At 44.7% G+C, this 23,483-nt stretch overlaps 1 protein-coding gene across 2 annotated transcripts in view; it reads right to left on the bottom strand.

The window, feature by feature from the left end:
- SAFB (scaffold attachment factor B) overlaps positions 1-23,483 on the bottom strand; it is a 31,871-nt gene that overhangs the window by 3,134 nt on the left and 5,254 nt on the right. For both annotated transcript variants that reach the window (XM_016144848.2, XM_016144838.2), the window contains exons 3-17: positions 16,166-16,230; positions 15,878-16,081; positions 14,676-14,738; positions 12,108-12,135; positions 10,654-11,164; positions 10,181-10,230; positions 9,281-9,375; positions 7,491-7,640; positions 7,329-7,411; positions 6,861-7,000; positions 6,607-6,695; positions 5,051-5,157; positions 2,508-2,798; positions 1,261-1,398; positions 1,014-1,056 (exon numbers count right to left, since the gene is read on the bottom strand). In XM_016144848.2, coding sequence (XP_016000334.1) covers positions 1,014-1,056; positions 1,261-1,398; positions 2,508-2,798; positions 5,051-5,157; positions 6,607-6,695; positions 6,861-7,000; positions 7,329-7,411; positions 7,491-7,640; positions 9,281-9,375; positions 10,181-10,230; positions 10,654-11,164; positions 12,108-12,135; positions 14,676-14,738; positions 15,878-16,081; positions 16,166-16,230 — 2,057 coding nt within the window. The remainder of the gene's footprint in view (positions 1-1,013; positions 1,057-1,260; positions 1,399-2,507; positions 2,799-5,050; positions 5,158-6,606; positions 6,696-6,860; positions 7,001-7,328; positions 7,412-7,490; positions 7,641-9,280; positions 9,376-10,180; positions 10,231-10,653; positions 11,165-12,107; positions 12,136-14,675; positions 14,739-15,877; positions 16,082-16,165; positions 16,231-23,483) is intronic.

Below are 23,483 nucleotides of genomic sequence, written 5' to 3' on the forward strand. Positions count from 1 at the left end.
AACCCAACAAAAACCCTTTCAATTTCAAGAAAGCACTGTCTGATAATCACATGAAAAACAGCTAGTAATGACTAAGGACTACGTGTGCGAGGCCGTGCACACTCTTCCCATAGACATGCACGTCACCTCATTTACTCCTCAACCACCCTATGCAGAATTATCACCTCCAACTCGTGGCTAGAGAAACAGGCTCGGAAGTGGTAGCACCACGATGTGACCCTGGTTCTGATTCCGGAGCCTGGACACTTGACCACTGTGCTCGACTTCTCCACCACAGAAACACTAGACGATCAGGTGTAGATTTAGCTTCACGTAAAATTTACCGCCAGAGAAAAAAAAACACGTGAGGGCCACAGGCTTATTCCTGAGGTGGCAGAAGACTCCCCTGATAGAGCCAAAGAGCCGCACCATCCCCAGCCACATTCTTCAGACCTGAGGGAGGAGGGCAAGACGCAAGAGGATGTGTGGGAGGCAGAGACAGGACAGGCTCGCAGGCAGCAACTCTGCCGAACAATGCCCTGACCACGACCATCCCTCACCCCACCCCGGCTTTTCCTGTAAATCCATTTAAGAGTTGTGGCTCCTTAGGCAAGTTCTCATGCAAGACAGGAAAGGAAAGAGCTTATTTTCCAACGTGTTAATTCTGCAGAGAACGAACGTGGACCAGAGCAGAGCTGCTGTCCGAGGCCCAGTGGGGCGGGCTGACCTGCGACCACAGGTGCACGGGAGCGTGGCAGCTCGTCGGCCACGACGGGGTCCGTCACCAAGGCTTTCTAGTCTCTGCTACCAGCGCATTTAAGTTTCTATGATGTACAAAACTATAGGGTCAAGGCCAAAAAAGACCTCAAAAACCTGTTTGGAAACCCAGCCAAGACCAAGCACAAATCATTCCAACTATCATCCCCCAAGCACTAAAGGGCTGCACTTCCCTTTACTCATTCTCCCTCTAATGCAAATGGCAGGAAAAAAGGAGAAAAATCAGAAATGAGCTACAATCTCAGCTTCTGACTTACCTGCCCTTCTCTTTCTCCCATCATGGACCTTGAACCTTCTCTCCTGAAAGAGGAAATTGAACGAAACCATGAGGAAGGACAGGTCGGTGAAACCCCCAAACGGTTCATCTCCCGAGCTGAACCACACACTGATGATTCGAGGGCTCGCAGAGCCCAGACGGGCCAACCTCGCTTCTTCGTCAACACAAACTACCCAGGACAAAGACGACCTGCACTGAGTGGGCAGGGTCATGGGGGCCTGGCTGACCTGTCAACCGAGTGGTCAGGGTAGCGGCCTCGGTCCCTGTGGTCAAAGTCGTGGAAGCGGTCCTGGCGGGTGAAGTCGGAATGGTAGCGCTCATCCAGGGCGGCCCGCTTGGCTTCCGGCCAATAGGCATCATCTCGCCTGGAAGGAGAAGGAGGGCTAAATGTGTTTTCTTTCTCCAAATAGATCAGCTTGTGGGCGCTAGAGAACTGCGCCCTTGGACTACCCCGGGCTCTAGCACTTCAGAGAACGATAATTAACTTTATTAGAAGTATTCCCCGGGGCACAAGCCGAGAGAGGCTGTAGGGACAACGTGAGACCTGACTGAATGACTCTCTTCTACTCTGTCCAAAACGCCCCATACAGAAAAGCTTTGGTCTCCCTAGTAAGAGGCAACGGATGACGTGGGCGGGCACACGTGCGTGCCTGCGTGATGGCCACTGGGAGGGTCGGCCTGGGTCGGCTGCGGCAGCACGCGTGGTGCCACCTGGGCTCTGCAGTGCACGTCCATCTCTTCCCAACACTGACTCGACCTGGCAAAGATGCCCAGTGGGGGAAGCTTTCAGAAGACCTTGAAATGCACTATTCCAAAACATCTGTGATCAGAACAGACTTCCTCCTTCAATATTTTTCACAAAGGCATAAAAAGTCCTAAGACAGCCTGATGGCCCCTTACTGAACTATATGTTCCAAGAGGACCTCTTTAGCCCATTCAGGAGGGAGAAAATTAAAAACAAAAGAAAACACTGTTTTCCCAAATTGCGGTGCACTTGGAAACATGACAGGACCACTGCTGGACTACCACTCGACCCCTGCCACTGCTCTTTCTCACTGGCGGCCACCACTCTAGTAGTCGCACGTCACACCAAGATGTCTAGGGAGCTGGAAATACGTTTATCATCGGAACAAGCACCAACAAATTACTAATAACTATGAAGCCCATAAGGGGCCCGGGAAGAGATGCCGCTGGGTCTGGAGGCCCTCCCAGCACTCGTGTGTTTGTGCTGCTCTGGGTGTCTGGACTCCTCCGATCGGGGTCTGTGCCAGAGCTGGGACCCAGTGACTACCGGGTTCAACCTGATCCAAACATTTTCCCACCGCTCAGAGCGCGCAGATCCCCTGGTAGAGTCCAGGACATCCACTTCGGCTTCCTTTTAAGAATCTCAGGTGAGCGTGATGCGGGGACTGTAAAGCAATTCTACATGCCATGGGACGCCCACGGGGCGGCCGCTGGGAGCACCTCAGCTTACCGGCCATCCACGTCGTAGGGCCGCCGCACCGCAGGACGCCGCTCCTGCTCGTAGCGCAGCTCCTGCTGGCGCCGCAGCTCCTCGCGCTCGCGGTGGATGCGCTCCTGCTCCTTCCTGCGCTCGTGCTCCACGTGCATGCGCTCGCGCTCCAGCCGCTCCCGCTCCATGCGCTCGCGCTCCAGGCGGTGCCGATGGAAGGCCAGCCTCTCGCGGGCGTACTCCAACTGCTCCCGCTCCTCCTGCTCCCACAGCGCCTGCATGCGCTGCTCCCGCTCGCTACGCTCGCGCAACCTGTAGGCAAAGAGCAGCAGCTGCAGGGGCCCACCGGCCAGCGCCCGCTACTCACCTGGCCAGGCGTTCTGGATGCAGCGCAATGGCTCCCCATCAGGGGAGGCAGACCAGCCACGGAGCACTGCGCAAGGGCAGAATGCAGCGCCATGCCCGGACTGCGGCCCTGGCGCAGAGACCAGGGTGGGGCCCACTGCCTCTGAGTGGCAGCAAGAGCCCGGGAGTGTCACCACAGGTTCTGCTTCTGGCTCAGTCCGCAACCAGCCAGGCGACAGCAAAGGGGGTAGTGTGTGGTCAACTAAAATATGAACTGAGATCTTTACGGAGTTCAATGTCTGACTCTATTAAAGAGTCCATTAAAAATAAGAAACAACATATTTTTCACATCAAGCAAGTGGATTACAATCCTGGCTTTCTAAATCATGAGCTTCATTTACTCACCATGAACCCAGGCTGGTGCCCTAGAATCGAAATCTTCTGATGCTGTTTACAAATTCAGAATTAACGAGCAAGGGCCTGCAGCAGCTGAGTGGTGAAATGGTGACGAGGCCACGCTGGTGCCCCCTCCCCACCCCAGGCCGTGGCACTGACAGCCATTCTGACAGTGGGAGTTCTCACTTCGCCACACGCCCTTCTAGTCTCTGTGTGGGTGGCAGAGCAGACAGACGCTAGGGGGTCTCTTTTCCCGCCTTTGCTGTGCACTTAGACACACGTTTACACCAGTGGAAATGTACGGCCTTGCCTTATTTTGTGTCTGCATCCTGGACAATACCAGCAGCTCCCTCGGTTCACATAGCATATCCTGGACCCTTCTACATCCCCATCTCTAAGAATCTACAGCACACTTGTGGGAAGGAGCCCACGGAGGGGCAGGTTTACATAACCAGCACCCAGAGGCCAACCTCCGAGTTGTTCCGACCTCACAAAAACAGATGTTACTGCTGCCATTTTCCCATGTAGTTCCTGCAGGGCAGGTTTAGCGAAGTGGCACTTCTGGGTTTGGGACACTAGGATTCAGAAGTGTGTGCTAAATGGACTGTCTCCCCGGTGGCCATGCCCACGAACGCTCCCACCAGTACAAACACTGTCTCCCACACTGTAATTCAAATGGTAAACTGGCGGATGAACAGCTGGCCTCACTGCAGCTGTCACCTCTGCATTTCCCTGACCCTCGGGGGGCCGAGCCGCGTCCCATAGGTCTGTCTCATGGCCACCTGTACCGTCTTCTGTTTATTTCCCCATCAGGTTATTTTTTTTCCTGATTACTCCCATTTCAAATCACCTTTATTCCCACCTACTGACTTTCTCTACAGTCTTTCATTGTAGAGAGTTTAAGTTTTGACTTATTCTACTTCTCTTTTATAATTTTTCAGGCCTTCCAGTGCTCAAATTGAAAAAACACATTTACTTTTAAGTTACATGAATGACGTTAAGTTTTTGTTTGTGTTTAGTCATCAGCTTAACTACTTTGTCGATAACGTGAGTGGAAGACCTAAAGGACTGTCCCAAGAACAGATGAAAGACCTGAAGCCATTCTGGAGAGTGTCTGTCCTTTCATCACTAGTGAGAAATGTCACCGTCATGTTAAATTTCCACATGCACACGGATCATTTCTGCTTACTTATTTGCCAATTTACTTCAACACAACTAAACTTCCCTTTGCCCAATGCCTTCCTCTTGTTCAAGCAGAACTTTCTGTGTTGGGCATTATAAAAAATGGTCCCCTTCCCCCCCTTTCCTCACTCGTTGCTAAACTTTTTTACTAACAGATATTTTTTAAACTATAGCTGGAAAATTATTTCTTGATAGAAACGATTAACTGTCACTCAACATGATAGTAACCATTTGTTTAGTTTTTAAAAATTATAAAGAGATTTTTGGCTTATGTAAGGATGAGGACCTCTCAGCTCGCTCAGTGGGTCTGCCCCACACTTCTTCCTTGGTCACAGCTTCTGGAGTAAATTGGTATGTCTTGTTAACAAGCACTACTGCACCAGAAAGGCACTCCAGCTCTGCCGCTGTTCCCTTCCACAATCTCCAGGAAGAGGTGGGCCTATCTGCATGAGAAAATCATTTGAAAAAGCCAAAGGATGAAAGTCAGAGCACAGAGAGTCTATGAGCTGAAAGCCAAAAGAGCAAACAGGTTTAAAGCAGTTCTCCACCCACAGGGGACTCTCAAAACACTCTTCTAGGACACAGTTAAAAGAAGTCCAGGACAACAACCAAACCAGTGACATTCCTGAACCCTGACTCACCTACGGGACTCTGAGTCTCTTGACTTCCGAGGCTCTTTGACTTTATCAAAGGACACAACGGACCGCTTCTCTCTGCTGGCTGATTTGCGATCCTGGCTCTTGGACGCCTGGTTCATCAAGAAACATTAAGAAGACAGAAATGACAACAGGAACAATCAGCTATGTCCAGGTAGGTCCAAGATCCAACATGAAGCTCGGAAGTGAAGATTAACATTTAACGAAACAATTGTGTAGCGTGTTTTCTCCTGAGTTCATTTTGGCTTAATGTAGTTCAAAGCCATAGACCTTCATCGCCATTTAATGTTAAAATATGATCAAGTACTTTCAAGCAAGGTCAAAATGGAAAATAAGCAATACCTCCCATAATTTTTGTAACATCAAAAGTATTTTGATGTTTTCTGCATCCAAAATAAATTCCTTAGTCTTCTCCTTTAATTACTTCACAATTAAATATTCAGTGAAAGCCCAACTAAAGCCACTTTCGGTATTCCTGAGAACTCCTTATTCGTGATGACTGCATTCTTTGTATTAGATTTAACCACCTTAGCCCTGGAACCCACACTTTCATCGTCCCCTTTTCCAATCATTTTTTTATAAAGTAAGGGTAAAAGGCTATAACATGTTAAAGTATTTGCACAAACACACGCAGACTTCCATAACGGAAATGCTGGCTCAGCACTGATGCACGCATTCAATGAACTTAAATGGTTTGTCATCTGTCTAGCGCGGGGTTAACACGGCAGGCCTAACGCTGGTGTCTGGGAACCTGGTGCTCAGAATGTCCCCCAGTTGACAGTTAACTGGTAAGGGGGGCTCACCGTGCCTACCCAGGCAAACTGTGGCTTATGCTCAACACTTGCTTTCCTTCTGGAGTCGGGAATTTTGAGATTCCCTGGCAGAAGGAGCCTAAGCAATCAGCCCTGGATAAAAACCTGGGCTGGGGCCCTAACGGGTTTCGCTGGGCAGAAGCATCACCTGTGTGTTGCTTCACCTTTCCTGCTGTGTGAGCCTTCCCGGAGGAGAGAGAACACAAGCGGATCCAAAAGGGTTCCCTCTAGACTCCGCCAGTCTCTTCCCCCAGGACCTGCTGTGATCCTCACTGCATCACTGTAGCCCATCTTAGCTGTGTATAACAAGTACACGCTGAGTCCACGGTTCCCTCTTGTGAATCGCTGAATGTGGGTGGTCTCGGAGATGCCAGACCCACACCTATCAAAAAGCTGTGAGGCTGTCGTCAGAAGATGAGCGTATGACTACTTCGACACTCGAGTCAGGCTAAGAGGGGGCTGGAAGGGCTGGCGGGGGCACACATGGTTTAGGAGACAGACGAAGTGCAGGCTGCAGCTTTCGGGGCAGGTGACGAAGATGAACGGCTAAACACTCAGGGCAAAAATAACCACTCTCGTATCTGAATTTTAACATTAGCCTCAGAAAATAAAAGACCTCTACACTTTGAAAAGGTAGACTTTTCTCATATTAGGCTCAAGAATTCCCTAAAACACACTCAAAATGTAAGTGGAAAAAACGTCAAATAAAAAACGCTAATCGACACTCACTCTCTCTTTGGACCCTGACGTTTTGACACTGATGACAGGCACGCCTTTGGATTTATCCATTACCACAGTCCGCTCGGTTCCCCGGCTTCCTACAGGGAGAAAGGAGTGCATGTAAGGCAAGAAACAAGGAACAGCCAAATGAAGGAAAAAACACTCAACTCTACTGAAAATAAACCTAGTTTGTGTTGCCAACCGGTCACAGCCGCTGGGAGTGGAGCACGGGGCGAGATCTTGCCTACCGGTCAGGCAGCTACCTGATTTTGTGGTTCGCGATCGCTCCGAGGGGCCAGGTTTCTGATCATCTTGATCTTTGCTCTTTTCTCCACTTCCATCTTCGCCCTTTTTAGCATCATCTTTTCTGTCAGCTTTATCTTCCCTTTTAAGGTTTGCAGATCTATCAATAAGATGCCAGACACAGAAGTGTTAGATCAGACACCGAGGAGAACAAACCAGCCATGCCTGGACTCTTGCAACAAGAGTAAAGTACCAAAGACGTGCCTTCTCCAACAGGATGACAAAGAACAAGGAGCCCAACCTGCTTTCCCCGAGTGCCCTGGAGTAAGGACAGCATCTGTAACTGGTGGTAAAACCTCCTTCTCACAAATGGGAAAAATAAAGGCGGCAACGGGCCTTGTACTCCTCCCTACCTGTGGAGAACCTGAAGGAGGTGAAATAAAGAAAAGGACCGTCCTGGCCACAAAGCCCTTGGGGAAGAGTGATACCTGTCGCTGGTGCCAGACTTCTCTTTTTTCCCTTCACCTTCTCTTTTGTCAGAGGTTTTCTTCCCAGCAGGTTCGTTTTTCGCCTGAAAAACAGAGGCAAGTAAAAGTATTACCTTATCATTTCCTCAAAGGATCACAGCCCTGCAGGAAATGGCCCCTTACCTTTTCCACGGAGATCATCTTCCCATGGAGCTCTGTCTTATGAAGGTGGTTAATGCATTTTGTGGCCTCTTCTGCTGTGGACATTGTCACAAAGCCGTAGCAGCGAGCTCCAGGACTCCGGGCATTTGTCACAACCTTGGCACCCACCACCTTGATGGAAAGCACAGAAATATGTCTTGGACAAGAAGCACCTCCAGCCCCAACACTCAAACTCAAAACACGCAAGACCATTCCGGTTTACACTGCTTACCTCAGATGCACCCCAAGTCTTGGCTCCCCCCACCTCAAATAAGGACCTATGGGGAAACCCTGTCCCCGGGCACGCCTGAACAAGCGGCAGATGACTCGGGGAGGACAATGCTACTGTCGCGGAGCCACTCCTCCAAGGGCCTCCTCCACTCCTGGCTGTCCCCTCTAGGGAAGCGGGATGGCAGTGGGCAGGAGCAGAGAGAAAGTGAAACGGAAGGCAGAGTTCTGCCAAGCTTCCTTCAACACTGTCTCAAACTTGTAAAGAAGCGGCAATGAACACGGTGAAGCAAAAGGACAAATCTACAGACGGCGATCAACATCGATTGACATCAGGAGAGGTTCATGAGGAGTGTTCTGGAAACAGTAGCAGACTAAGATGTCCCAGGCCCTGGGGCACATCCTCAGGTGCTGTGTAATGCCCCAGTAACTCCCTTAGGCTGAGGCAGGCACCAGGCTCAGGAGAAGCCCCACGGAAGCCACCATCTTCCTCAATGTCCCACATGGAACTGCAACCCCGAGGAAGTTTTCTGAGTGTCTGGTCTTATATTCAAGCCAAGAAGCCTGCAATGTACCCACAACCCTACAGGCTTCAGGGTGACATTTCCCTGCCGGGAGCCCCATGGGCCCCTGAGGGCCACAGGGGAGTGAAGATGGGGGAGGCCCAGGGAGTCATGAAGTATTTCTGCCACTGTGGCACACTTAGGTCTCCTCTTGTTAGCACTTAAGATGTCAGTAACCAAGGTGAGTACTGCTGGTTTTCTCTATTATAAACAAGGGCCTGTGCTAAGGCTCACTTTGGCTTGCCCCACAAGCCGACTCTTGAGAGATAAGGAGCCCTGGATGTGGCTTATTTGGGAAGTGAGTCCAGTAGGCACAGGGAGGAAGGAGACAGGGTGAGAAAGAGGGAGAAAGGCCAAGACAGGTGCCGTAACGAACGAGCTGCAGCAGGCACTTGTGGGGCGAGGCTGGTGCATCGCACATCTGTTCATCACTGCCACCTTCATGGGCTGAGGGACAGGCAAGTGGTACATAGAAGGGGTGGCCAGAGCCACCCTGGCAGTGGGTGAAAGCAGGTGGGCTGAGAGGGCCCCCGGATGTAAAGGTGACGTTCCTACAGGGGAAGCAACACCCCGCCACCACCCCTACCATACGACGGTGAGCAGCAGAGCTAGAGCTTGCCATGGGCCGCATCCCGACGGCCCTGTCCATAACCTGTCTGCATCCTTTCCTGTAGTCGCCAGTCTCACGGAAGCGAGGGCAGCACCTTCCTGCCCTGCTCTTTGCTACGACCCCTGTGGCGCTTCCTGGGTTCAAGTCCTGAAGTAATAAAAATGCATTCCAAAAATTCTGAAAGTAGGCGGGGGCTCTGGGAGCTTCCACAGGTTTCCCACTTCTACTCCTAACAGGGCGGGCCCTCCATAGGCCCTGAGCTAATGTGAACTCAGAAACAGCAAGGAGTCATGCGAAGCAGTCACTGAGAGCGGGCAGGGGTCTGCATTTAAAGGTCACATCGCCGTGGCTGAGACACTTCTTGGTCTTACCTTCCCATATTTGCTGAAAAGATTCTTCAAATCCGTAGCTCTGGTGGTAGAAGAAAGTCCACTAACCCAGAAATTTCTACCACAACTGCTACGACCTATTTCAAAAGAAAGTTGTGGTCAAAAATGCAATTCTCACGATATCCTGAATCTTAAAAATTAAAGTCACTCCAAACCACTTTCTCCACTTGTCCTAGATGTCAGCAACACTCAAAGCCAGCTGGGTGCAGGGAGCCTGGTCCAGCATTCTCATATATCTGCCAGAGCTGACGCTAGGCCCAACAGGACCACTAGCAATGCCACTAACCATGGTGAGTACGGGGCTGTTAGGAAGTTACTAAATGACACCATGCAACCCAGTGAGGTGGCTTCTGAACATAAAACAGCTGATTTCCACGTCACACAACTTTGGGGTTTTCTGATGATATATACATTTGCAGTTATCCCCAATTTTTATCTTTTTAGAACACTAATTAATAAAAAACCCAGATCAATAAAATTTCTTCTCAATTAGTGATTACAATAAAGGGCTAAGGAATTGATAAAGCTAATACACCAGGGAACCCCACGCTAGCTGACACCAGGAGCACTTTTTTTTCCATTTCAAGTGTCAATGAAGCTAAGGAATCTGCTGATGAGAGGGTCAGGATTGACGAGCTCAAAGTGCCCTCGCAAAAGCAGGTGCCTGCACCACATCGACACACCAACCCTGAGGAACTGGCTTGCTCCCTAAATCCCAGCATCTGCCAAGTGAAAAGCAGAAGAGCGGAGAAAAAGGCTCCATGAAAGACTCACAGGCAAATCTGGGTGAGAAATGCAGTACCCGATAAACCAGAATTAAATAACCCGCCACTGCCGAGGCCACACACACTGCAAAGGGCTGGTGCCGCCACGCGGACCTACCCTTGTCCTCTTTGGAAAGCTTTTTTGTATCCGAGTCATCTTCGACAGAACTAGAGAGAAAAAATAATGTCACTCCAGAAGGAAGCAGCAGCGAGGAAACAAACTCAAAATCGTAAAATACGTGCTGAGGTTGCATACCTACCCGAAATTTAGTTCTCAAAAAATGATACCCCGACAAACTTGTATTGGAAATCTGACCTAACCATTAGATTTCAGACCCACAGGAGTTAATTAATTCTGCTGGGCTAAAGATAATTAGGAAGAATTAAAGAAAACAACCATGACAGGTTGAGAAAAGAAAAAAGATTATGTAATCAGTTTAAAATAAACAAAGAGAAATAAAACATTCTTTAGAGGTAAGCTACAATTTCGTCAGTCTGGCTGGCCAATTGCAGAAAAAACAGCTTATGTGTGTCATTAAACGACCAATGAAAAGGAGATAGCGTCTGGTCTAAAACTGAGAAAAAACAAACCTCATTTTCTGATCAGCGCCCTCACTGGCTGAGGACTCTTTAGGAGCCGGAGGGACTTCATTACAAGCTTCAAAAGCAAACTTCTTCACGTCTTCTTTGCTATCTCTGGGGTCTGGGCTTGAGGCTTCCCGGGGCGCTTCCGCGACCTCCTCGCTAGAGGCTTCCGCGCGCTCTGACGCTTTACTACTCTGCTCAACTGGCTCCTCTAGCCCTACAGGCTCACAGTCCGTCCTCTCGTCACCGCCTGTCTGCTCCACGGGCTCCCTTTTCACTACCGCTAACAGGGTGTCTGCCTTGCTCCACTGAGCTTGTGCCGTTGACTCGCTGGCCAAATCTAAATCACCCTCCTCCGGATGGCCGCTGCCAAAAAGGTCCTCTTCCTCCGCAAGCTTTCTGTCTGGCCCCACGCTACTTGTATCCTGTGCAAATGGCTGCTCCAGCTCGGAACCTTCTTCTTTTACTGGCTCAGATTTACAAGTTTCCCCCAAAATGTCGAGTATTTTCTCATTTTCTACGGATTTAACAGGAATAGAATGGCACAAGGTTTAATTACCAGGGAAATACAGCAATCACAAATGCGGAACTGGCACGGCTGCCACTAACACGAAGAGAACTGCTAGCTACACAGAGATTGGAAAACCCGCGGGTACACACGTTACACTGGTTACACTACCTGCGCTCCGACCGCCTGCTAGAGCAAGCCGCTACGCTACCCGGAAGAGAAAAGCATCCCAGAGATTTAACCCCCAAAACCTTCTGGCTGATTCTTGACAGTCTTCATTCTGTCGTCGTTTATATATGACTCTTCCAAATTTAGCTTCCAAAGTCCAAGTTGCTTAACTGAATGTATCACCATTCACTGAACAGCTCAATTTCCAAATTTCCAAATTTCTTTGAATTTCTTTTAACAGAACAGTCCAACATGAAAACCAGAATCTCTTCCATCGGTGCTCTGAGATACTTGCAGTCCAGAAAGTGAATAGTATTTGTTTGGAATTCTCATGAAGAAACTCTTTCCTCTTCTGGAATCCATTACGTCTCAATGTTTTAAAATTTATCTCCCTACCGCTACCTGCGCTGCCTGAATTAAAAACCACAAAGTTAAGCTACTGCCCAATATCACAAGATCTGTTTTGTGGAGTGCAGAGGTATTAGCTCCTGAGAGGCATGCAAACTCTTTCTACATATGTTTAAGCATCATTTATATTTAAAAAGGCATGAGATCGGTTCATCTCGCCGATACGTTTTGCAAAATGAGAAGTTAGCCACTTTCACAGATCTGGTGATATGGCTGGGTTTCCAATCTCTATGATCCTGGTATGTTCTGGATCGTAAACCTTTAGAACAACATACTACAGTAAGGCAACTTTTTAAAATTTAAGAATTCAAATTAGAGAAGGTGGAAAATTAGAACGGTTCCAAACCCCCACTGTAAATTTTTCATTGAACAGTACCTGGCTCCAAGGATGGCTCTTCAATTTCCTGCAAAAAAAACCATAAATAAGATAGTGCCAGACAGGTTAAACCTATAGTTTACTTATACCCAAACTATTTAAAAGAAAAATTTTAAACAAACTAGAAAACTCAAACTTCAACAGGTACAGAACCTGCTCGTTTAGAAAAACAGCCCACAGAGCTGGCATTCCAGCTCTTTCCTCTGGGCTCCAAGCCCCACATTCCAGGCTACTCTCAAGGGGCCTGGGTCCTGTTTCCAGTTTTCGTTGCATCTCCCGGTGCCTGGCAACATCATCACTTCTTGTGGTGGTGAACTGATCACATGCTTGTCTGTCCCTCTATTCTGCACTCTTAAATGCAAGGAGAGCGCTGTTTTCATTTTCTTTTAGTGTCTAACAGAATGCCCGACAGATGTCAGACCACCAGGATTTCATTGAATAGTGTTAGTTTCTGAATAGTCACAAGACTGAGGCAACACAGGCACAAGTGGTCGGACCGTTCTTATTTCACATTGTCATGCCGCCTCTGTCCCCACTTGGTCATTTGAGTGCTCTCAAGGACTACACACTCCTACAATCAGGGTCCCCAATGAGCCAGGCTCTAATTCCCAAACATCCCTCCGACCCTTCCCAGAAGCTCTGTTAATTCAGACCACTGCCGTCCCTCACCTATAGTAGCTTCTGGTTTACTGTTCCCATCCTATCTGTCTGCATTTTGCCACCGCAAGGATCATAGGTCCCTCTGCGACCTAAAGCCTTCCGCAATGGCTCCTCACACTACTTACTTCCCTGACAGGCCCATCTGTCCTGTCCCCACCCCTAGCCAAATCCTACACATTTAGCTCAGGGGCCATCTGCTTGGAGAAAGGCTTCCCCAAATGGCTCCAAAGGTGGTCACACTAACAAAGGCCTTTTTTCAATATGTGGTCCTGGCCCCTACATTTCTTCTGCACAAGGTACATTATTCTGGAATTCCAGCCAAATACTAATGAGCACTGACTGTGTTCCGGGCACAAACTTATGCACCATATGTACATATATAAAAAAATCATCAAACAGTCCTAGTAGGTTGGAGCTATTAGGATCAGCCTTTTTTTTCAGATCAGGACACTGGCACAGAGTAACTGACAACCTTGCTCAAGAATACACAGCAGAGCCCAGATCTAAGCAAAGGCTGTGCGAGCAGGAGTCTGCATCTGTGCAGGCCTCTTCCCAATGCTGTTTACGAGTGTGCTTCACACATGAAGGACAGGCCCTGTGAGAATGGAGATCAGCCTTTCTTCTCATTTGTGTCTGTATCCACACTGACACATCCCAGGCACTTAACATATACCCCTCTCAAGGATGAGGATGGCTTACACCTTCCCCTGGGGATTGACCTACCATTCCAGGAAGCTCTAAGAAATTGTTCACATTCCCCCATAGTTTTTTATTTGTAATCAATTTATTTTTAATATAACATACCCCACTCTGGGAATTAAGACTCTACAACTGAAACAAAGGATCACTCTAGGTAGAACAATTCTCTCCTTTTTTCCAAAGAAAAATTAATATATTTCTATTTGTCTCTGGGAGGAGTTATATGTTTTCCATTTTAACTTGGGAGTCTTTGACCTAGAAATACACTCAATGAAACCAGACCTGGCTCTTCCTTTCTTTTCAGAGGCAAAAATGGTTTTGTCACTTTATAGCTGGAGAGCGACATCAGCCCTAAGGTAAGCTGGGTTCCACGAAGTTTATTTTTAGGATTCAACCTCCTTGAGGCTGGGATTCTGGCTTGCCAAAAACCCACCCCGTCCAGGCTGGGAGAAGCAAAAGGAGATCTTGTCTGAAAGATTTCTGATTAAGTAGCATAGGTGACATTATTGGAGGGAAAAAAAAAAAAAAAAGACCAGCATAAGCTGATTGTATTTTCGTTTCCTCACAAAACTTTCTATGGAAAATTAGACAGCTACCCAAGTTTACTCCAAGAGTTACATCTATGTAGGCTGGCAGAAAAGTGAAAAGGAAATTCAAGACCCACATTTACACAAATCATACCTTAAAGTTAGTCCACATCTCATTTGTTCTCATCTATTTAATATTTACACAGATCGTAACCAAACAGCCAAGATGATACAATCATCAAAAGAAATCTGTGCATTTTAAGAAAAACTTCCCAAAGGCAGAACCAGAGTCCACCTGTCCCAGCCGTGACGTCTGTGCCCTGTCCACCCCGCGCCTGCCGTCTCACCTAGTGGTCTCTACGCAGAGGATGCCATCCGGAACAGGTCCGACAGGCTGGGCCTTTCCTTCAGCAACCAAATCAACAAGAACTTTCCCAAATACGCCCTCTCAGCTGCAGGGAAGCCACAGCGATTGGAGGGGAAGCCAAGATGATAAGTCCTTTGCAATAGGCACGTTGCATTTGGGGAGAGGGGAGCAAAACCCACTCTCAAGATGATGACAGAGTAGGCAAACCTTGCAATAACTTTTACTTGGGAGTTCCGCACAATGTCTGCAGCGGTTTCCAGAAACTATAGTCTAACCTTTGATGCTAAAGTTACTAAGACATATGTAACAATTTACCTGTAATATAGTGAAGTCGGATGATGAAGTGTCTAAATTGTTTATAGTTTCTCTGTCCTCTACCTATAAAACAGGGAATACAATTTATTACATCAATAATAAGGTAACATAATGGTACATCCATAAAATGAAAAGTGAACAACAGTGCAGAAATCAAAACAGCATGATGGTGATTCAGCTGGGGGTGTTGGAACATATCTCTACAGGTAAGGGAGGACTATTGTAGTACAGGCCCTGCAAGTAGATCAGAATACCAGGTTTGGGGGCTGCTCTTCCAGGAACAATGTCCAGAATTACACTCTGGAGTGGATTCTCGTGGCCACCACCATTTCCTCAAGCCTCCGAGGAGGCTACCACCCGGAATGAAAGAGTATCTCTGAGAACCCTGCCTCTTAGAATTATTAACTTCCAAATCCGAGTGTTGGGATAGGAGCCCCGGACTAGGAGAGCGTAGGTGACCCATTCCTTTTCCTGTTTATCCAGCAAAATTGTCCTCACAGAAGTAAAACAGTAAGTTAATGGCACTGAGACAGCATGGTGCATGACTTAAGTGCATGGACTCTGGAATTAGCCTGGTTTTCTTATTTCTTTTACGAGCTGTGTATTGCTTGGAGATATTTTACCTCTTTACTCCCCAATTTTCTCAATTGGAAAACGGGTATAATAGCATCTACATGTCATATTGTTGTTACAAAAAAGATTAAAGGACATTAATGTCTAGAGTCTGACAAAATTCAATAAATAATACATACTGTAAGCCTACTGTAAATCTGACTTGTTTCTAACATGAAAAAAGGCTTTAAAAACAATGTCAAATTTTGGTATTAAAGGTTGATTATTAGGAGGGTACCGATCAGTTCTTAACAGGGAAAACCCAACTTCCACACACTTTCTATCTTTGATATTTTCAAGGTATCCAAGCCAAAATACAGACCGACCTCCTAGAATAGGAAGGTCTGGAATAATGTCGCTAAAATGTTTAATGGTGCATTCTGATAACACATGCTCCTGTACCTCATGAGACACTTCTCAAAGAAGCAAAAGTGTTTTCAGAATCATCTGAATGTTGTATGTGACTGGATTAGCCATTATCCTGCTGAACTGGCACTAAAAGAACTCAATTGCAAATATAAAACTTGTCCGTTATGATACCGGAGGGACCGACACATCCAGGGCACCCGCGGACACTGGCGAGCACCTACAGCACGTTCCGGAAGCTGCTCGGGAAGCTCTTTCATCTCTCCCTCGAGCTCTCTGCTGTCAGACAGGGACTCCGGCAGGTTATCGGCGTCGTCGTCCTCCACACAATCTGCTACGCTTCCATTATCGATTTCTGCTTCATCCAACACGCTGATATCCATCATGTCGATGTCTTGCAAGTTCTCCAAACTGGTTTCAACATCCTCCTGTGACAAAACGCACATACCCGTCAGTGGATGGACCCATGGAGTCCATCCACCAAGCAGACTGACTGACAAGGCTGCAAATACCTGTCCATCGCCAGAATTTTCCTCCAGTCCATTATCTTCTACACCTTCTTCTTCTGGTTTACGCCCTGAAGACAGAATTGTTAACAGCATGGGTCAATAATATGCATTTTCCAGAAGCAATAACTTGCACTTTTACGGGTCCCCACCTAAACCACTTCCCAACTTAGGAACAGCGTTGTGTAATCCAGGAAGGGTGAGGCCATTCCAGACAAGGCAGAGCCCCAGCCCCCGCCCCAAGCAGAAGAGGTTCAGTTCTTATCAACGGACTATGGAAGTGCGAGGAGCTGGAATTCGGTTCTTGGTAAGGTGGAGGCAGACCAGACCTTTCTCAGGCCTAGCATTCTTCTCAAGTGGCTTTGGTTGTAGACAGAATAGTATCTTGTACGAATGTGCTGCTTTTTAGTTAAGGAAAGAAAAGCATGTTTTTCCACAGAAACAATGACGTAAAGCAAAACATAAATAAGCAAAAAGAAAATAAAAGCCATCCGTAACTACTATGTAGAGTTAATCCTCACAATATCATATACTGACATATACGGATATCCTCACACTTTGCTACGTACATACTTACACTACACTTACAAAGATGGCACTGTACTGTCGTTCTATAATCTTCTCACTTAACACGTTGTGAACATACTTCCATATTCTTTAATAGCACTATACGGAGATACTGTCATTGATCTAATTAATGCCTGTGGCTGGAAACTTGAGAAAATACTTATAAAAATGAATACTCTGATTTTTATTTTTTGCGCTTATCCTCTTAAAACATGTTTCTAGAAATAGCATTTTCAGGGCAGAGAGTATGTGCAGTTTTAAGATTTTTATGAAAAAGAAAAAAACCCCTACACATTATCAAGCTATCCCACAGGATGGTCGTTTCAATTCATATAGTTACAATGACAGTGAATAAAAGTGCCCCATCTTTCTGAATCTTTGTTAAAACTAGCTATTTTTCTTTATCCTTGCCAAAGTATGAGGCAAAAAAGGAATCCTTAGTACTTTTTAAAATAATTTATCCGATTCCTGCTTAGGTTGAAATTTTGTTGATCATTTGTAGTTTCATAAAACTACAAGGTTATATTTAAAATCTTGTTCCAGTTCTCCTTTAACATTTATTTGCACATTGCATACGCAACACATTTTATCCCAATTCTTTACTAATCTTAATTATATTTATGGGTTTTGGGTAAATTTCACTTTTACATAGCCAAAGCCAGTAACCAGTTTTTATGTGTAAATGGTTTATACCTTCATGTTTAGAAGTCCTTGTCCAAACTAAAACTACCTAAAATAAACATTCATCTGTATTTAGTTCCTTTTTGATTTTCAGTTTAACACGCAACTCTGTTGTGTGCAGAGTGAGACTATTTTCCGAATGGCCGTCCCACCTGGGAGCTGATTTCCCTGAACCATCTATTCATCTCCCCACCCTGAACTGATCTGAAATGTTGGTCCTACTCATTATTATAATTCTTATATATGCCTGGGACTATTTCAAGTTTTTATTCTCTTCCACTAATCCATTATTTCTATTCCAGTTTTAATTATGTGATTTTTAAAAATGTAAAGTGTTGAGATTAACTAGAAAAAAAAAAGGAAACTAAAGCAAACTGGAAGGAATGGCTTAACTTCAGGGGTTTCTTCAAGAGGTTAGTAATTTAAGGTTAAGAAAAAGTAAGTAAGAAGCTGGACATATTTTTTGGACTTGCATTTCATTTTTTTAGACAACCCTGACGCAGCACCTTAAAAAATGAGAAAATCATTTTCTCAGCTACCCTCACCCAACCTTGTAATTTCTCTTCCTTATAAATAAGTTTTAACATTCACAATCTGTTGTGGAACCAACAGCTCAGTGGACAGGCATGTTGGCATATATAGTTATTTACCTTAGTTTTTGAATGAATGATAAAATGACTAAAATATAAAAATGTAAATAATGTGACAGCAGAAACAAAAGTGGAAATTATTAGGCATGACCAAAAATTATGGCAAAAATGAAAATTTTGGTCTCTACAGCAGGATAGCTAAAACTGAGTACCTATTTTCAATATAAAGGAAAAAATCACATGTATGGAATGCATGAAATATACTCGAATCTCAAAAGAAGAGCACAGTGGAGTAGTTTTGTGTCTTGGAGCTACTGTCAGAGACGCAGCTTCCTATAGCTCTTCATCAGGGAGGTGGCGCTCAGTTCCTCAAACACCACTGGAAGGGGTGCTGATGTGCCATGTCACTCACCAGTGGGAAAACCCACTGCCTTGCATGCAAGGCCTTTTTCCCAGTGTGAAGATCAATTTAAGTTCAACAAATGTTTCAAGGAATTAAACCTTAATTTGCCTATATTTAATGATGAAGCCTGTAAGTTGTACAAAATGTACAACATTTGTAGTAAAAACCCCACAAAAGACAAACCCGAAATCTAATCATTTATACCACAATGGAGGCTTAAACAAACAAACAAACACCCTTCTCAGGTGTAAGAATTTCCTTATAACATGTGCTAGCTGATTTTTATTTGGGAACACAGGAGATCATCACACTAATAGCAGAATTCAGTACATTATGTACAAACAGCCTTGGTGGCTGACTGGGAACCCTACCACCATTTTATGACATTCTTATGGCAAAACATGCTTTGGTTTTCAAAAGACATTCGGAACTCAACTCAGAGGTCATCATACATACACCAGGAAGATCCACCAGCAGCTTTCCCCAGCTGTACCAGATTTGATAAAGCTGCTCTCATTCTAGAATACGTACACTGGTTTCTGTTCAATTCTACTCCAGTTACTAGGAAAAATCTGAGTAGGTTACCACAAACTTGCCACCTTTATCCCACATTTCTCCCTTTCACAAGAAAGGCAACAGAATTTCATCAAGCAAAATTGGGTTTTCACTCTTACAACCAATTTGTCTCCTGAGCAGTAGCACAGGTACGATGCAACCCAAATCCCGTCCAGGAGACAGCTCTCTAACAAGACATGATCCAAAATGTCAAGAGAACACACGGACTTAGGAATGTTTTGTTTTCAGTACAGAAACCATATACTCCTACTAGGATGTCTCTCAAGAATCACTATTTGGGAAAAGACACCTTATTTTTCAAAGATGAAAAATAATGTTTAAACTAATCTCAAATTAATGTGAATATAAACTCTTTGTCTCTTCTCTACCGGTATCTAGACCCCACCTCTCTCTGGTACCCCAAGGATCAGTAACTGCTACAAGTGCTACCTTTTCCTCTGAGTCCATTTCTACTTGGATATTGCTGTTATGCAGACTTTTTAGGGTCTTGCATATTAGGTATGGAAACCCACTGTTTGTTATATAAGTTGTAATTATCTTCCTAGTTTGTCATTTGCCTTTTTACTTTGCTCGTTTTAATTTTTCAATTAGAGTTGACAGTCACTATTATTTACTTTGCTCATTTTAAAAATCACGTAATTTTAAAAAATTCTTGCTCCTGGAAAAGAAAATATAACTCCCTGGCAGAAACTAAAGGCCTGCCTGTCTTTATACGGAAGGATAAGCGCCCCTTGGTCCTCCCTGCATGAACGCTAGCATGGTTCGCCATCTCCCTGAGCTGCTCCCGCCCCCTTGCCTGGGTTCCACCTCCCATTCCTGCTCAGGATTATGGCCATACTCACCTACCTGGTGGACTGCCTCCCTGGCAACCCCGACTTCTGCTGGGATTCCCCCACAGCACCCCGTGCAGCCCGAGGCATGTGGGAGGGCCACTGCTTATTTTTATTTGATTACACACAGTTGTACAACTATACAAATACCCTCATTAAAAGATCCATACTCATTTCACTGTAAATTTTACTTAATAAGATTCACCTACCTTCCTGAAGATAAGAAAAAAATTAGTCTCCCTTCTCCCCACTGTGCTCCTAAGAGGTAACCACTGTTATCAGCTAGGTGGGCCTTCAAAACATTTTCTTGAGCACTTACATATATTATATAAACTTAGACTTGTTATGCAACGGGATCATATTGCATATATACTCGCTGTAACTTGCTTTTGTTGCTTAGTAACAGGCCTTGAAATATTTTCCCGCACTGTATATTGATCTACTGCCACCTTTTATCCCATACTGTGGATGTTCCTTAGTGACCTGAAAGGCTTTATTAGTTTACTATCCCAACAACTGCCCATTTCCTCACACCCTCGCCAATGTGGGATACTAGAAACAGTGTAAATTTTTACCAGTGTGACAGACAAAAATAACAGTTCATTATTTTCGTTTTCCTTCAATTGCTAGCAAGGGGATTCTTTTTTGTTTATTGGTCATGATTATTTCTTTTACTTATGAACTGCTCATTTGCAGTCTCCACTTTCTGTGAACTGAACCATTTATTTTCCTTATTGATTTGTAGAAATATTTAATGCTTTCTGAATATTTATATGCTGTGATATTTTCTGCTCGTGTGCCTTAGTTATTTATGGTATCTTTTATTGAGGAGCTTAAACCTTTTATGTAACCAAACTTATGTTTGTTTCTAGTCTCAGTCTTATTCTCATTTTAAGCTTTCCTTACCGCTGTATTATAAAAGTACTATCCTAGTTGGAATTTCTATTCTGCACAGAAGGAGGTAAGAATAGTTTTCCCCACTGTGAGATAGACAGCCAACTGTTCCAATACCATCAAAAAAAAAAAAAATCCTTAATGCTACCTTTAAAATGAATAGATCCCTCCAACTTTCCACCGCTTCCAATATCCTATTAAGATCAGAGCAAGTCTGCATCACTGGTTTTTCAAAATCTTAGTTATTCTTGTACATATTCTTTTTAGATTAACTTTAGAATAGACAAGCTCCGAAGTTCCCTTTTAGGTAAAAAGGCAAACAACAACTTTCTAATATGAAGCCATCACACCCGGAAAACTTCCTCAGAATTAGTTACATCATTAGTTTTGAACAGTTTCTTCTGGCATCATTTACTACTTAAGAATACTACATGTATTTTTTATGTCTCTCTGGCAATATCTTGCTTAATCATAAGTTTTTGACTTGCAGATGATATTACTGCCACCTCAAAATACAAGAGAATCACATGGTCAACAATTATAACTAGCCAACAAGTTTGGCAGGTAGGCATTGTTCATATTAGCTGGAGCTTTATTTTTTTTCACATTTAAGTTGTCATTGGTTTATTTCTGATTGCTTTACCAGAATTTAATCTCACGAGGCATATTCAGCCCAACAGACCTTATAAATCCAGCACTGGCCTAGAAAGAGCCAACAACCCAGTAGCATAGTACTCCCCACAAGAAAGAACATGGGTGCCTGGATGACATGGCTGATTCTTGGGATGCGTGACAGCATGAAACTGGAACACTCTCTTGGACCAGAAAGAAAGAAGTGCTCAAAGAATGCCATCGACATGTCGAAAAGACACAGGAGTCTGTGTAAAGGGTTCTTGTCGTAACAATCTGAACAATAATCATAAAGTCTTATAACCTATCGAATAAAATAAGAATCTCTAACTTCATACTGATAAATGGGGGAGAAGAGCAAGCTATCCCTTATGGTAGAAAATTAACTAATACAGCAGCCCCCAACTTTTTTGGCACCTATGAGAATCTAACACCCGATGATCTGAGGCAGAGCTGAGGCAGTGATGCTAATGCTAGCACTGGGGAGTGGCTGCAAATAAGGATGAAGCTTCTCTCACTTGCCCGCTGCTCACTTCCTGCTGTGCGGCCCGGTTCCTAACTGGCCACCAACCGGTACTGGTCTGTGGGGCCCAGGGGGTTGGGGACCCCAAAACTAATACTACTGGACAAGATTCAGTGGATGCTCAAACTACTGGAGGATGAACAGTATATTTACATAAGTCTCAAAGATACAGTTACAAAGGCTAATACAGTACTTTCCAGTGGAGAAACCTGAGGAACACCCAACGGACGGCATGTGCCTCTGGAGAAGACACGCTGAGAAGAGCACTGCTGGCAGTACTGCTGACAAACGCGTATAATCTGAACCTACTCATGAGAAAAAACAAAGCGAAATCAAAAAACCTAAAAACAGGCTGCTTTGATTTAAAATAAGCAGTTTATACTCTTCAAAAATGTCTCCAATACACAGAAAGTCTTAGGATCTGTTCCAGATTGAAGGAAACCAAAGAGACAAGACAACTGAAATGCAATGCATGACCCTGGATTTGTCCTGACCTGTGAAGAACATTATTAGAACAAATGTCTAAATCTAAATAAGATCTAAGCTTATATAATAGTATTGTATCAATGTTAATTTCTTGATTTTGACAGCTACGGTTACATAATAACATCCTTGCTTTTAGGCAATGTTGTAGAGCAAAGGTGCACATGCTTATCATTTATTCTCAAATAGTGCAGGAAAAAAATACACATATAAACAGACAGACCAAAAACAACCCAGAAGCAAAGGATTGGCTAATACCTTAAAAAGCAAACATGTTGACTTTGCTTTTCCAGTTAAATTTACTTTGCTGATAATTATTTTAAAAGATTCTGCTAAACAAATTATTGGTATAAAACTATTTTGGAAAAGTGCTAAGATTACTAGATGTACATACAAGGATTCTTAATAATCAGTATGCTGATTTCAAACCATTTTGAGTTTGTTCATGAAATGGGTCAGAAGAAAACTATTTTCAATCAAAATCTTGACACAATCTAATAAGGTAGTTGAAAATAATTCGGCGGACCTTACAGACTTGCCCCATCAAATGTCAAAACGTATGGTAAAGCTCCAGATAGAATTATGTTGAACAAAGAAACTAGACACAAAAGGGTCTGTGCTGAGTGGATCTATTTAACATGAAGTCCTGGAGCAGGCAAAGGGACCTATGCTGAAAGCAGCCACACTAGGGGTGCAAGGGGAGAGCGAGTGGGAAAGGGCAAGAGGAGCCCCATAGAAACAGTGCATATTCTGACCCCCATCTACTTCACACCAAATGCAAAATCAAATTCCAAATGAAGTAAACATCCAGATGTAAAAATAAAACCATAACTGTTACAAGGTAGAATACCTTTTACAATTTTAAAGCAAGGGAGGACCTTTTAAAACAATGAAGTCTAGGAACCATATAGAACAGGTTGGCAGCACGGCCTGTATTAACGATTAATGACCAAAATCCCACAAACAAGATAGGTCAAATGACAGGCTGAAAAAAACAATTGAGACATTTTAGAGAGCCTTCGAAAGTCAACAAGACAAACAACTCAGCAGAAAATGGGCAAAGGGCATGGAAAGGCAATTCAGAAAATAGAGACAGCCATTTATCAAAAGCTCTCTAATTTACAAAGTAATGTAAATGAAAACTTTA

Source organism: Rousettus aegyptiacus, unplaced genomic scaffold, assembly GCF_014176215.1.
Source record: "Rousettus aegyptiacus isolate mRouAeg1 unplaced genomic scaffold, mRouAeg1.p scaffold_m13_p_16, whole genome shotgun sequence".
Classification (NCBI taxonomy): domain Eukaryota; kingdom Metazoa; phylum Chordata; class Mammalia; order Chiroptera; family Pteropodidae; genus Rousettus; species Rousettus aegyptiacus.